The 13228-nt window shown below is 40.7% G+C and overlaps 1 protein-coding gene across 1 annotated transcript; it reads left to right on the top strand.

Moving 5' to 3' along the window:
* Window positions 1-4051: 4051 nt before the first annotated feature.
* On the top strand, window positions 4052-13072 carry ctsc (cathepsin C). The gene is made up of 8 exons (XM_064301486.1): window positions 4052-4204; window positions 4302-4488; window positions 4756-4901; window positions 5320-5483; window positions 5708-5863; window positions 6283-6401; window positions 9772-9903; window positions 11965-13072. Exons 2-8 carry the CDS (start codon window positions 4329-4331, stop codon window positions 12462-12464), a joined length of 1377 nt encoding a protein of 458 aa, XP_064157556.1. The 5' UTR covers window positions 4052-4204; window positions 4302-4328; the 3' UTR covers window positions 12465-13072.
* The last annotated feature ends 156 nt before the right edge of the window (window positions 13073-13228 follow it).

The raw sequence follows: 13228 nt of genomic DNA, 5'->3' as shown, positions 1-13228 counted from the left end.
TTAATCTCATTTTCTCCCGGCTTTGAATCTACTCTTTTGTCTCTCACATCTTGTCTGCTTGTGTCATTTCTGAAAAAATATGCTTGAATGCATTCGTGCTTCTGGCTGCCCTAAATCCTTTTGCTAGACTATATTTTAATTTGTATGTATCATCCTGAGGCTAAAATGCAGTTTTAAAGTTTACTTTTTTTATTTTCCTCTCCATTTGAGGTGAACCCCCCAAACAAAAACAAAGAAAACAATTGTCATTTTAATTTGTGTTATTTTCATGTGTCCTGCAGTAGACACAAAGACCTGCAGCCTTTTTGGACTACCATGATAATCTTATATATTAATACTGAGATTAAAAGAGACAGGTTATGAAGTAGTAAGAAGTAATATATATTATCATTGGACACTCTTGATGAGCACTTGGAAATATATAGATATGTATATACAATAAAACAATACAACAATGACTGCTCATGATACCCTAAATTTCTTAATTCTGTATATATAACTGTGTATTTTATCCTAATCACATATCTAGCACAAGGCCATCTAAGGATTTTCTTTTTTTGAGAAAATTGCCTAGCAGCACACTGTGCTGAGAATGGGACAATCTGTTGATCAACAGAGATCGCACTTTCTGGTGAAGACAGGCTTGCTCTCTCTTTAAGAGTGCTCTTACGAGCAGCTGGGCAGCTAATGCACTCCTGGTAAGACGCTGAGTCTCAGTATAGCACTGCACTCCACTGTCTGCTGTCAAATTCAAACTGTGTATGGAACCTTTGCAAGGCAGTGCATCAGTGGCTGAAAAGTACAGATACAGATTAGCGGGTTTCATCCCACAAGTGCAACTCCTCTGGTCAACGTGAAGTGTTCTCCAATGTAATGGCTGTACAGCCCAGCTAGTGCACTGGCAGCGCTTGCTTTGAAGAGTGTGTCTGGGGAAAAAAATCTTGGTTAAAATATCTTCCATCGAAGACCGTTTTTTGTTTGTCTCATCAGGAAAATCACAGTCATAAGTAACCTCAAGGTTTTTTTTTTTAAAGAACTGATCTTGTAAGCACAAAATTGCCAGCACTCTTGTGGTTTTCACCCAGTACATGTTGATCCTTTGGTATCCAAGGCATGCCATGTGTACCACAATGACAAATGTTAATACCCCTTTTATTATACAAGAGAATATGTTTAAAAACAGGCAATTTCTTCAGTGTCTGTCCACCACCTACATTTTCAGTTTTAAACTGTGAAATAATTGAGCATAGGACCTCTACACGTTGAATGAGGATTTAGCATGTTGCATGAAATTAACTATTTCTTGTCGATGTGCAAGCTGTGATCCATTAACACATTTCTGTTAGAGAGGACAAAAGTGGGCTTCTTTGGTAGTCATGGTAATGTTTTTAAAGAAACCTTCTTGTATGGTCTCCCAGCAAAATCCAGTAAACTTGACAGCCAGGCCTGGCTCGGTTCCAGCAAGTCAGTGCAAAACGGCAATAATGAAACTGTGGTAATGCGTGAATGAACGGCAGTAATGAGAGAGTGAACCGTGGTCTTGACACAGCTGTACATCTTTGGCACAGGCTCACAAACAGAGAACCAGCTTCTCTGTGAACAGCATCTTTGTGACTGAGATGTAAAACATCTTATTTATCTGTGGAATAAACTGTAGAAAGATTAACAATGCGTATTGTCCTCTGAACGATCCTGAGAAAATTCAAGTGTGCTCTATTGTCATCTCTTTACATGTGATTTACTGCCACAACTCCTTGTGTTCCCTATACCCACTTCTCAGGTTGTCACTGTAAAGAGACCTTTTTTGTATCTGTAACACACACACACACACACAGACACACAAACACACACACACACATTTATTTGTTACAGAATATGTTACAAACGGAGGTTTATAGAACTGCAGCTTTTTTCAGATTTATGTTGCCAAAAAGCCACACATGCAGAAGTTCAGGACACTAATGAAGAGTAATAAAAACAACATGACTAATTCCTCATTACTCTCGTTCAGCGGATTGATTATAGTCTGTGGGGGGTGATGATTCATGCTCTTTGCATAGCCTCAGTAATTGCAGTCTTTGTCCCAAGACTCTTCTACAAAATCCAATTTTACCTCCAGGCTACAGAGTGGTATAACAGCGGTTCTTTAAGCCTATGTATCAACAATGGAGTGCTGTCATTTTGAGCAAACATACCACTGAGATTTTATTGTTCCATGTCCTACTGTACCAACAGAGAGTAAACATTTTTATTCTTTTTATTTGTATTGCATTCCTTTATTGATGGGATTCTCATGCTTAATTTCCGATTTCACAATTGGGTTTAATTGACTTTCCACCGTGGGTGTTTAATTACTTGAAACAACTAAATAAGTACCATAAATATAATCGTGGTAGAACTGCAAGGCATTCAAACACAGCTGCAGGAGTTTTTCTGGCAAACGACCATTATCATACAGAAGTAGGCGCAATTATTTTGACCTAATAAACAGTGTGCAATATTTTTCCTGTTAAAAGAATCATCAGTTGGCTTCAGTTAGTTGATAAACCTGACATGTGGTTCGAAGCTCCTCAGAAATTAAGATAAAAGGTGTGCCCCCACTGCCAGCATTTATGAGGAGGCGGTTTTATGTTTTTAAGTATGACCGAGTATGATAATGTTATCTCAACAAAAACACATTTGCTAAGTTATGCATACAAAGCACTGCCTATTACTAATTTATTAAAACTTGAATCGGCTTGCCGGTAAAAGTACTGATATCAAAATGAGGCCAAGTTACAACAAACAATATTGGCTATCTTAGCTCACACAAATTAAACAAGCTCTATTTAAAAGCAGTGCTACCCAGTGTTGCCTAAATTATTTCCTGTAACTTGACCTTATGTTTTTTGGCTGGACCGCAACAGTGGGGCCAGCCCTACAAACGCGAATGTCTTTGACTGAGTGAGTGATGAAGTCACACCATTGGTTGCCCGAGTTATGAAGTTACGCCATTGGTCGGCCGGAGAGGTCCAGCCATATACTAGGTTTTGACCAGGTCTTGTTCGTCTTACCATCTGATTAGAATGTGGTCCTTCAAAGTTTATGAGTCACGTGAAATAGTGGAAATATTATTCAATTCAGCTGTGTTATACTTAAAAATGGTAACAATGACTACACTATATGTTAGAACAATTATGTGCACCCAGTGCATCAGGGTATTAAAAAGCACAGAATGAATGAATAATAATAATAATAATAATGGGTGGCACGGTAGTGCAGTGGGTAGCACTGTTGCCCAATGTGTTCCTGGGTTTGAATCCTGGCCTGGGTCTTTCTGTGTGGAGTTTGCATGTTCTCCCTGTGTCTGCGTGGGTTTCCTCCGGGTACTCTGGTTCCCTCCCACAGTCCAAAGACATGCAGGTAGGCTAATTGGAGACTCTAAATTGCCCACAGATATGAGTGTGTGAATGAGTGGTGAGTGAATGGTGTGTGTGCCCTGCGATAGATTGGCGACCTGTCCAGGGTGTATTCTTGCCTCTCAGCCAATGCATGCTGTAATAAGCTCCAGTTCAGTTTGATCTGGTCCACAGATATACAGAACGATAATGGGGCAAACATTTGTCTAGATAGGTTTATAATATTCAATACTTTATCAGTAGGCCTAAATATTAGTAATTTTTATCTGTATTTATTTATTCATTCCCCTCCCCCTTTCGTTAGTGTAAATGACAGTATGTTTCTTGGTATAAAAGTATGTTAGTAATGAAATGCCCTGTCTATCAATTTGTCTATCTATGTATTTTACAATCTATATTTATTTAAAGTTGTAAATATACAAGAACCTGTACATTTTGTAAAATAAACTTGACAACCAAGTATACACACATCCTTTCTGCAGTGTAAGCTTTGATCAGCTGATCATTTAAATGATGTCTTCTTCCACGAGGCCATTTGACACTTTAAATGTGCAGGTTTCAAAGCCCTAAAAATACCATTCATAATTAAAAAAACAATATAGGTGAGGTGTAACAATGTACTGTATGAATGAGACCCTACATTTAAAAGTTATTTCCTCATAATCTTAACATCGCTGCAGTTTCACATTCAATCACGTGGTAACTGCTGCAAGTCATATGACAAACGGGAACTTTGTAGCAGTTAACGAGTGTCTTTGAGGGGGAGGACACTGAAGTGAGAAGACCCTTAAATTACTGTTGATATTGTAAGTACCAGCTAACTTGTTCTTGGTCAGATAATACACCAGGCTTTGTAGTCAAAACATTTTTTGCTAATCGTGAGTTTCGTATTTTTATACCAAGGCTGTACGGAGTCGCTGCCCGTTTATAATGAAGGGGAAATTGGCGTTGTGGTGGATATTTATGTTCGGGGTGGAACGCGCACTTTGTGACACCCCAGCTAACTGCACATATGAGGATTTGGTGGGAACCTGGATATTCCAGGTTTCCGAAGGTGGGCGTGATCGGGGCATAAACTGCACAACGATGGGTAAGTACAATCTGTATTGCGTTTAGCCTATTGAAACTTTGGTGTTGTCGTAGATAGCCAAGTTACCACTGTTAGACACCCAATACGTTACCAAATTTTAAGCATGTACATCACGTGTTAACTAACTATATACCACTGCGAAAGGCCAAGCCTATCTTTCTTGTGTTTGGTTAAACTGAAGTCTGCAGTGTAGCTATACTTACCCGTAAAATATTGAATTTGAACTATAGCTTACATGGACACTGTCTCCGCATGTGTTTCCTACAGGACCTTCTGTGAAAACTGTCACAGTTAATCTTCAGAAGCTGTCCGTGGCCTCTGACGACCTGGGGAACACGGGATTTTTCACTCTCATCTACAACCAGGGCTTCGAAGTGGTTTTGACCGATTACAAGTGGTTCGGTTTTTTCAAGGTTGATGGACGTTTGGCTCTTACTTCCTGTTTCGTTTCAGTCGTTTTCATCTTGCATATTCTTATGATTGATATTCCCCTAGTCTTCACATCTCTTTTTGCAAATAAAAATTTATGAGCGTGTTTCGCAGATTGAGAGAGGGAGGAAAGGTTAACCTTTGAGTATTCTACTCCGTACAGCAGGAACTTGGATGCGTTAGCATAAAACGAGTGTTACTTTTAATGTTCTCAAATTACAGGTTTAGCTACTATTTAGCTACTATGGTAGTATGCTTAAGATTGAAATGTGTGCGGTCTCCTTGTATGTTCAGACATCGACTCATCAGTTATAATTCTAGTGCCCCAAATGCACATGGTTATTGTCCTCATTCTCCAAAAATAAATGTTATTTCACTGCCAGTATTCTGTGTCCAACACAGTACAAGCAGGAAGGTTCAGAAGTGACCAGCTACTGTGACCAGACTCTACCAGGGTGGGTCCACGACGTTCTGGGAAACAACTGGGCCTGTTTTGTGGGAAAGAAGGTTACTGCGGTTCCCCGGAGAACTTCCGTCAGCAATCATCCAGATTTCAAACAGAGCTTGTGAGTTTTTTGCTTGGAGTGCTTGTATGGTAATCCTCTTTGTATTCATTATATCACAGTTATCACAAGTTCTCCATTTTGATTGAATTTGAAGATCTTTCACAACTTCCTTGGTCTTGACAATACTTGCCCCCATCTTTACATCCTTTTAAAAAAATGTCTCCCTTAATTTTATGACTTAGTAATACCTTTCCTAAAGAGGTGTGTTTCACCCAAAATGACAGGCTCTTTCAGCGTCCCTACAAACACAACCATGACTTTGTGCGCACAATCAACGCTGTTCAGACGTCCTGGAAGGCAACTGCCTACAGCGAGCACGAAAGCTTCACCATTGAGGAGCTCATTCGAAGAGCTGGTGGAAGGGACTCCCGTATTCCCAGGTGAAAAAGCTCATTTTGATTAAACAAATATGAATCTTCCTAGGTTTATGTACTGTGAGCTCCATAATGTTTGGAATTTGGCTCTGTACACCACAATTTTAGATTTGCAGTCAAACAATGCACATGTATTTAAATAGCAGATTCTCAGATTTTATTAAAGGGTATTTTAATACATTTTGGTTTCACCATGTAGAAATAACAGCACTTTTTGTACATAGCATTTCATATGACTTTAGCCTTTCCCTATGTTTTTGTGTTTTCCTGTATTTCCTTGTTATTTAAAATGCTGGCTTATTTTTTGATGTGATTGTTCAAATAAAGTGTTAGAGAATCCATTCACTCAGTGGTGCTTTAAAATTGCAAAAGGCCAGTTATTGTCCGGTGCTTGTGCCTTTGTCAACCGTCCTCTTCCCTCCCAGCCGTGTAAAACCTGCCCCTGTAACTGCTGAAGCGGCCAAGCTGGCTGCAGGATTGCCTGAGCACTGGGACTGGAGAAACGTCAATGGTGTCAACTACCTCACCCCTGTGCGCAACCAAGGTAAATCCCCAACTTCACATATGGTTGCCTTTTATTTTACCTCATTTAAATGCACCCTTTGTAATTGGTACCTTTTGTTTGACCTTGAATCCAAGCAATGGGCTCTGTTTCTATTGAACTTAATGATCCCAGAGCAGTGCTTGTTTTTTAAAAAAATCTGTCATACATTTTAATTTATAAAAATGTAAAGGTTATAGCTGGAGCAAGTAGGTGCCATTCTAAAACTAGCACAAATAATGTGTCAGTTATGTAATTTTTGGTTTAACGGTGTGGATTGCAGTGATGTATTACAGAATATGTTTAAAAATATGAATTACACATTAAATGTTACACATTAAGTTGAATACTTAAAATTGTTCTGTATTGTGTATAGCTTTGTAGTCTATCGTAGACCATAACATCCCTCATGCATCTTTGTGTCTTTTTTTCGGAATACTGAATGAGATAAGTCTACAAGAGATGCCTCCAGTGTATGGGAATCACCGCTTATTATTATGACCAAGACAAGTCATGAAGTAATGACCCTGATGCTTTATGTGATCTTGGCAAAGTTTCAGTAAAAATAATGTAATCAATCCCAATACTTAGCAAAGCCATGTTTGCTACTTTGGGATTGATTGGATGACTGTGCCTTTAGGGATTGCACAGATATATTTGCAGAGAGTGATGAATAGCTTATGTTTACACTCATCCCTGAAGTCAACATGCCTTTTATGAGATTGCTAGGGCTTTTCCTTATGCTAATCACATGAACAGGCACACGCATCAAACGCACAATCGGTATTGATCATCTGACACATCTGGGATATGCACAAACATACAGGTCTGCCCATGTTTCTTGGATTCCACATTGGTTTTTCGCAGGAATGTTTCTTCAGAACAAAAGTAAGAAGAATTTTTAAAAAGTCTCGTGAATGAGGCCCCTTGTTTCCAGCCTTCAAAGGCTTAAAATCCTTAGAGATTGAACAGACTTTGTTATTAAAGGTCACTGTGATATTCCACCTGATGGGGAACATATTTATCACAGGATTTTATTTTGGGAAGAACACCCAAGTTTGACAGCTGATTCGAGTCAGTCGCAATTAAATTGGCTATTTACAGTGCATTTGTTACACAGCCATCACCAATCCATGTCATTTAACGCTTCATGTCATTTAATCCTTCAGTAGCAATGTCTTCACAAGGATACAGCTGTCACTGTGAAAAGGTCTTAACTTGTACATGATTGAAGGTTTTGTCTTGTATAGTGGTAACATTTTCAATTCTGCCATTTTAACTTCAGGCTTTTTACTATCTTGTTTCACAAGCTGGGAGATGAACAAAGTGTCACTAACCCCCCACCCCCTCCCACCCACCCACCCCAGATGCAGGTGGGAAAAAATGTAAGAGTGAAGAAAAGGAAAATTACACAGTTCATGTTTATAGAGCAATTTCCTGAGGGGGAATAAAAACTTATCTCTAGAAAAAATGGTTGGAACACTATTTTGGGGTTAAAGTACAGTTACTCGCTTGAACCTTTAAGCAATTATCTCACTGGTTTGCTGGTCAGGAAAATTAATAGATTGCTTTAAGCTCTTGTAAAATGCAGAATCTTATGTATCCATTAAATCATGGCTGCCAGAACCTGTTCCTGGAGATCTACCATCCTGTAGGTTTTCACTCCAACCCTAAACAAGCACACCTCGTTGAGCTGCTAATTAGTAGAATCAGGCATGCCACATTAGGTTTGAAAGGAAAACCTTCAGGACTGTAGTTCTCTAGGAGCAGGGTTGGGCACTCCTGCATGAAATGAAAAGGAACACAAATTAGATTGAGTTTAAATATTGGTTCTTACCCCAGTGCAATAACTGAATCCCACCAGTAGAGGGGGCTGATGCTTCTTGTGGTTTAAGTGGAAAGGTGGGTCTCATGGAGAGCAAATTTTTTGGACAATAAGTTCTGTATGGAGATTCTCTGCAGTGTTGTCTGGGTGGAGTCAGTGCTAATGAGTGTTCACACTGCCCTCTTTCTGTACCTGTATTGTAGTGGACTGTGTAGGAAACTGCTTGATCCTTCCCACAGTTACTTGTGGAAGTGTAACAGTATGCGCAGTACTGCTGAGAACTATGTGTGAATGGCAACCTCTGAAGACCAGCTCTGATCCTCAACACTGAAGTGTTTTGGCCCCTGACCCTCACACATGTCTGCAGGCATGGCAACAGCTGCACTAGGTGCGTTCCCTCAGTTTTTGAGAGATTATCGCCTTTCGGCATCGAGCTGATAAGGTCAGGAACCATGTGCGACCACCCTACCCCTGGTGCAAGGACACAAGGACCATGCCTTTGACCAAAGTGAACATTCGTACTGCATTGCTTGGGAGCTCTTGAGTGATTGACACTTGTGAGGAACCTGGAGTCAGTATGAGGCGGTTGAAAGTAAGAGTTGTGTAATGCGATCGCAGATGTCTGTGGGGGCTCCCTGTCCTACCATCTTAAAAGGTGTTATGTTGTGTGACGCATGGCTGACATCAATAAATGAAGCTATTAGAACTGCTTTATTTTTTACAGAACCAGCCTAAATGCTGCCTGTTTCTCCATACGGCTGTTGGCTTGTGAGCTCGTCTGACTCTTCAGGTTCATGCTTTTAGGAAGGGCTGGGTTATTTTGACATTTAGTGTGTAAACGCTACCGTACCTACATCCCTTTTGTTAATGTCAGTGATGGAAGTGGTTTGTTGTTGAAGGTCTCCCTATTAGTTTGCTAAATGATTCTTGTTGCTTTTTGCCTTTAACAGGTGGATGACTTAAGAGGTTCCCATGCATAGAACTTAACATGGCCTTCAGTAATGACTGGTTAATAGGCAGTGAGCTTGACCCATGTTTTATATTTACAGATTTCAGTCTTGCTGACCTGAATTAGCTTTGTTTTCAGAATGAACAAATCCACTCTGAGGGACTACAAGAACCCCCCCCCCCCCCCCGCTTCATACCTCACACAGAAAAACCAGTCTGCTCCCTCCCCAATCGCTGTTGTGCAAATGTCATAATCACAGCCCAGCTTAAATGCTGTGTAAGATTGTTGGTTAATGAGCAGTGCTGCCTTGTACAGTAACGTTCACTGAAACAAAGTACAATGATCCTTTAACAGGGGTGCAGTCTGAACATATTGATGGGTAAACTACACCATTATGTCAGCTCAAGTCATCCATTATGTACAGTGGAAGTGCAATTACAGAAATCTTGCATGTTTGAGAGAAATTGGGATCAAACTATCAGGATTCTTCTTCAATATTAAGAAATGTGCATATATTCCTAATCTAGAAAAGGTCTTTTGAAAACGAGTTGTTGGTCATATGTGTTTAAAACGCCCCGCCGTTTTTATTTAATCTCCAGGTGGCTGTGGGAGCTGCTACTCCTTTGCCACTATGGGAATGCTGGAAGCTCGAATCCGCATCCGGACCAACAACACCCAGACGCCCGTCTTAAGCCCGCAGCAGGTGGTGTCCTGCTCCCAGTACTCCCAAGGTACCTGTGCGTCCGCGTCACTGGCTCATGACCACTTCTGAGGTACAAACGATGGCTACGTAATTAAATCAGTTAATGAAGATGTCAAACCACAGAATCTCAGCCGTGGGTCTCTTGGCGCCGTGGGTCCCGACAGGTTCTTCCCGAGCAGACTCTGTGGTGTCAGAGGTTGGCATGTATTTTGTGAGTACAGAGCAGATTTCCACTGCCTGTTACAGTATGGCTGACACTTCAGGGTTAATTATTGGTTGGTCCATTAGTTTGAAAGCACCTTATTCCCCTCCCAAACTCATTCATATAATTACATCCCTTGACATCCATTAAGGGCCTCTGAATGGTAAGTGGTAATGAACCTGTAAACCTGCGCTCACTTGGACCTCAGTTTGGGGTTAATAGCTTTATCTTCGTACCCCCTCCTTGCTGCAGGTACTTCTGTTTAATTTATGAACTCCATAATTGGGTCTCCTCTCCAGAATCCAGTGAGACTCAGAGAAAGCTGTCATTTCTTTACTGTACTGGAGAGGTGACAGATGGCTTTGCTAGCATTGCTCGGTTGTGGAGTTCCTGTTTCAAATCCCTCCTCTGTCAGTTGTTTCTTTTCTGTCTGGTGGAGGGGAAATCGATTGTGAATGGAGCTGCCAAGAATGCGTGACATTTGTGGTGTCCAGGGTGTGACATTTCTTGGTGTTGGTCCAAGATACAAGCTGTTGCATTTAAGACCTGTTTTCAAAACCAGAATGTTCTGGTTTCAAATCCTTGCCTGACTAAATAATTATACTTCACTTACATTACTTTATAAGCCTCCAGGGTGTAGATGCGGCATGAGAATATGGAACCCAATTAACAATGTGACTGCACAAGAATACTGTTACAAATTTTAACTGAAGTGACATTGCAGAATATAAGTGTAGGGATGTGGGGCCCCTGTGTGGGATGCCCTGTCTGCTGTTTGTGTGTGCTTTGGCGTTGGAATGGAGGAGTTTTCACTGTGACACTGCCTGATGCAGCTGTGTATAGAAAGCAGCCCCTGCCATCCATTTTAATACACACTTTGACAGAAATATTGTTTATAGGAAATTCCTCTGTATGAATCTTGCACATGCATTATTACTGGGAAATGAATGTGCCATGTCAGATGTGTAATGTTTGATTGGATGGATCTTCATAATCTTGATCAAAGGCACGTCTCAGTGTTATTTAAAGTTTTTGATTTGCAAGCTTACTAATGAAACATTTTCCAAAGATATCTCCACTATGGAAGGGTGGCTGTCCTCTATATTTTTCAGATAATTTCAGATTCCTGTCACCACATCTAAAGAAATTCTTCCATTCAGGAGAGTTCTGCTATTCTTGATACTCTTTGCTAATTGGATTGTCAAAGTCCATTGCAGCAGTGAAGTTGGCAAGAGCCATTGTGTTATTTATTGTAAACCTTAAATTCTGTCTGCAGTTTTCATTACATCTGCGACCCTGAATTGGTATAATGGGACAATCCATATTACATGCAGTGTTTAATTTGTTGTTGTAACCGGCAAGTGAATGTACTGTGAGGAATAAGACTATAAGTGTTGAAGTAGTCACTTGGATACTTTCTTTATGAATCTTTAAAAGCTACCATCTCTTGATTTTGGAAATGTAAAGGGCTATTTTATGCAGGACTCCAAAAACTTCTCTATAAAGTTATTTACAATGGACAAATGGAGCCTTAAGGCTCCCTAAAACACACATTATGCTACAGCCTGGATGATGAGGTATACCAGCTGACTGAAGCATAATACTTATTATATTCCATTATTTACAGTACTTTCCCCAATTTATACTTGCTTTACGCTGCACTTATTTTATTGTTAGTGATCCAATGTATTTCTTCTGTGTAACCATATGGGAGAGTTATTGTGAGTTTTAATCTGTGAAAGCAGTTGCTGTGAACGTTTAGTTGCAGGGATTCTGGAGGAGTATCTCACTTTCTGTGAATTTGTTGAGGGTGTGTGAACAGGACTAGCAGTAATCGGAATTCTGTATCATCTGTTGTCTGTAACGGCCCTTCCCTCACCCCAACAGGTTGCGACGGTGGGTTCCCATATCTCATTGGGAAGTATATCCAGGACTTCGGCATCGTTGAGGAGAGTTGCTTCCCTTATATTGGCTCCAATTCCCCTTGCGATGTGAAGCCAGGGTGCCTGCGCCACTACACCTCCGAGTACCACTATGTGGGCGGGTTCTACGGGGCGTGCAACGAGGCGGCCATGATGGCAGAGCTGGTGAGGGATGGCCCCATGGGCGTGGCCTTCGAAGTGTACCCCGACTTCATGCATTACAAGGAGGGCATCTACCACCACACGGGCCTGACGGACGAGGTCAACCCCTTCGAGCTGACCAATCACGCGGTGCTACTGGTGGGCTACGGGAAGTGCCATAAGACTGGGCAGAAGTACTGGATAGTGAAGAACAGCTGGGGCACCGGCTGGGGGGAGGACGGCTTCTTCCGCATCCGCAGGGGCTCTGACGAGTGCAGCATCGAGAGCATCGCTGTGGCGGCCATGCCAATCCCCAAACTGTAGGTTTCTGAGGAGCGGGTCTCTCTCAGCCCCACGGCTCTTTCAATCAATAGTGCCAGTGCTGTTAACGAAAATGATTGCTTACAGATTTTAATGCCAGGTGAAGTTTTTTAATGGATACAATTATTGTGCTTCAGTCTTTTAACTGTAGAGCTCTTCTTCGCTTATGAAATTTGAACCAGGAAGTGGCGTATACCAAACTACAAGAGTAAAGGGTGTGTTTTGTCATCCGTGACCAGTATTGTTGTAAAAATTATGTACTAAATGATCAATTATAGTTTACTGAGCAATGTTGTTTCAATTAAAATCTCAGGAAAGCACAGGCTTGACCTTGACAAATCTAGCACCACCTCTTTAAATCTCAAAGGGAAGTTGTTATTTAAATGAGCCTACCATATCTAAGGAACTTAAAATGATCTTGAGTCTCATGGATGTGTAAAGGGAAATGCCTGAACCTGGCTGCACTCTTAGCTTAGCTTTTTTTAAATTTGCGTGTTTACAGTAAGTTTTCCATGCAATGACGATTTTAGAATGTAGTTGTGAGTCAAAGATAAATTTGCACTTTTTTCTTTGAATTTTATGTTTGAGAAATAAAGATGATTTTAGAATTATTTTTTGTGATTATTTCTTTATAGCTATTTTGGTTCACATCTATGACAATACTGCACATCAGTGCTGTGTTTTTATAAGGGAACAAGGCCATTGCCAACATGCTATTTTACTGCACAGAATGGTCACCACCTCAGGCACTGCAGTGGAAACTGAAG

The sequence above is a fragment of the Anguilla rostrata genome, chromosome 12, assembly GCF_018555375.3.
Source record: "Anguilla rostrata isolate EN2019 chromosome 12, ASM1855537v3, whole genome shotgun sequence".
Classification (NCBI taxonomy): domain Eukaryota; kingdom Metazoa; phylum Chordata; class Actinopteri; order Anguilliformes; family Anguillidae; genus Anguilla; species Anguilla rostrata.
Note: the sequence above shows the minus strand (reverse complement) of the source record. Positions and strands in the feature narration are given on the sequence as shown.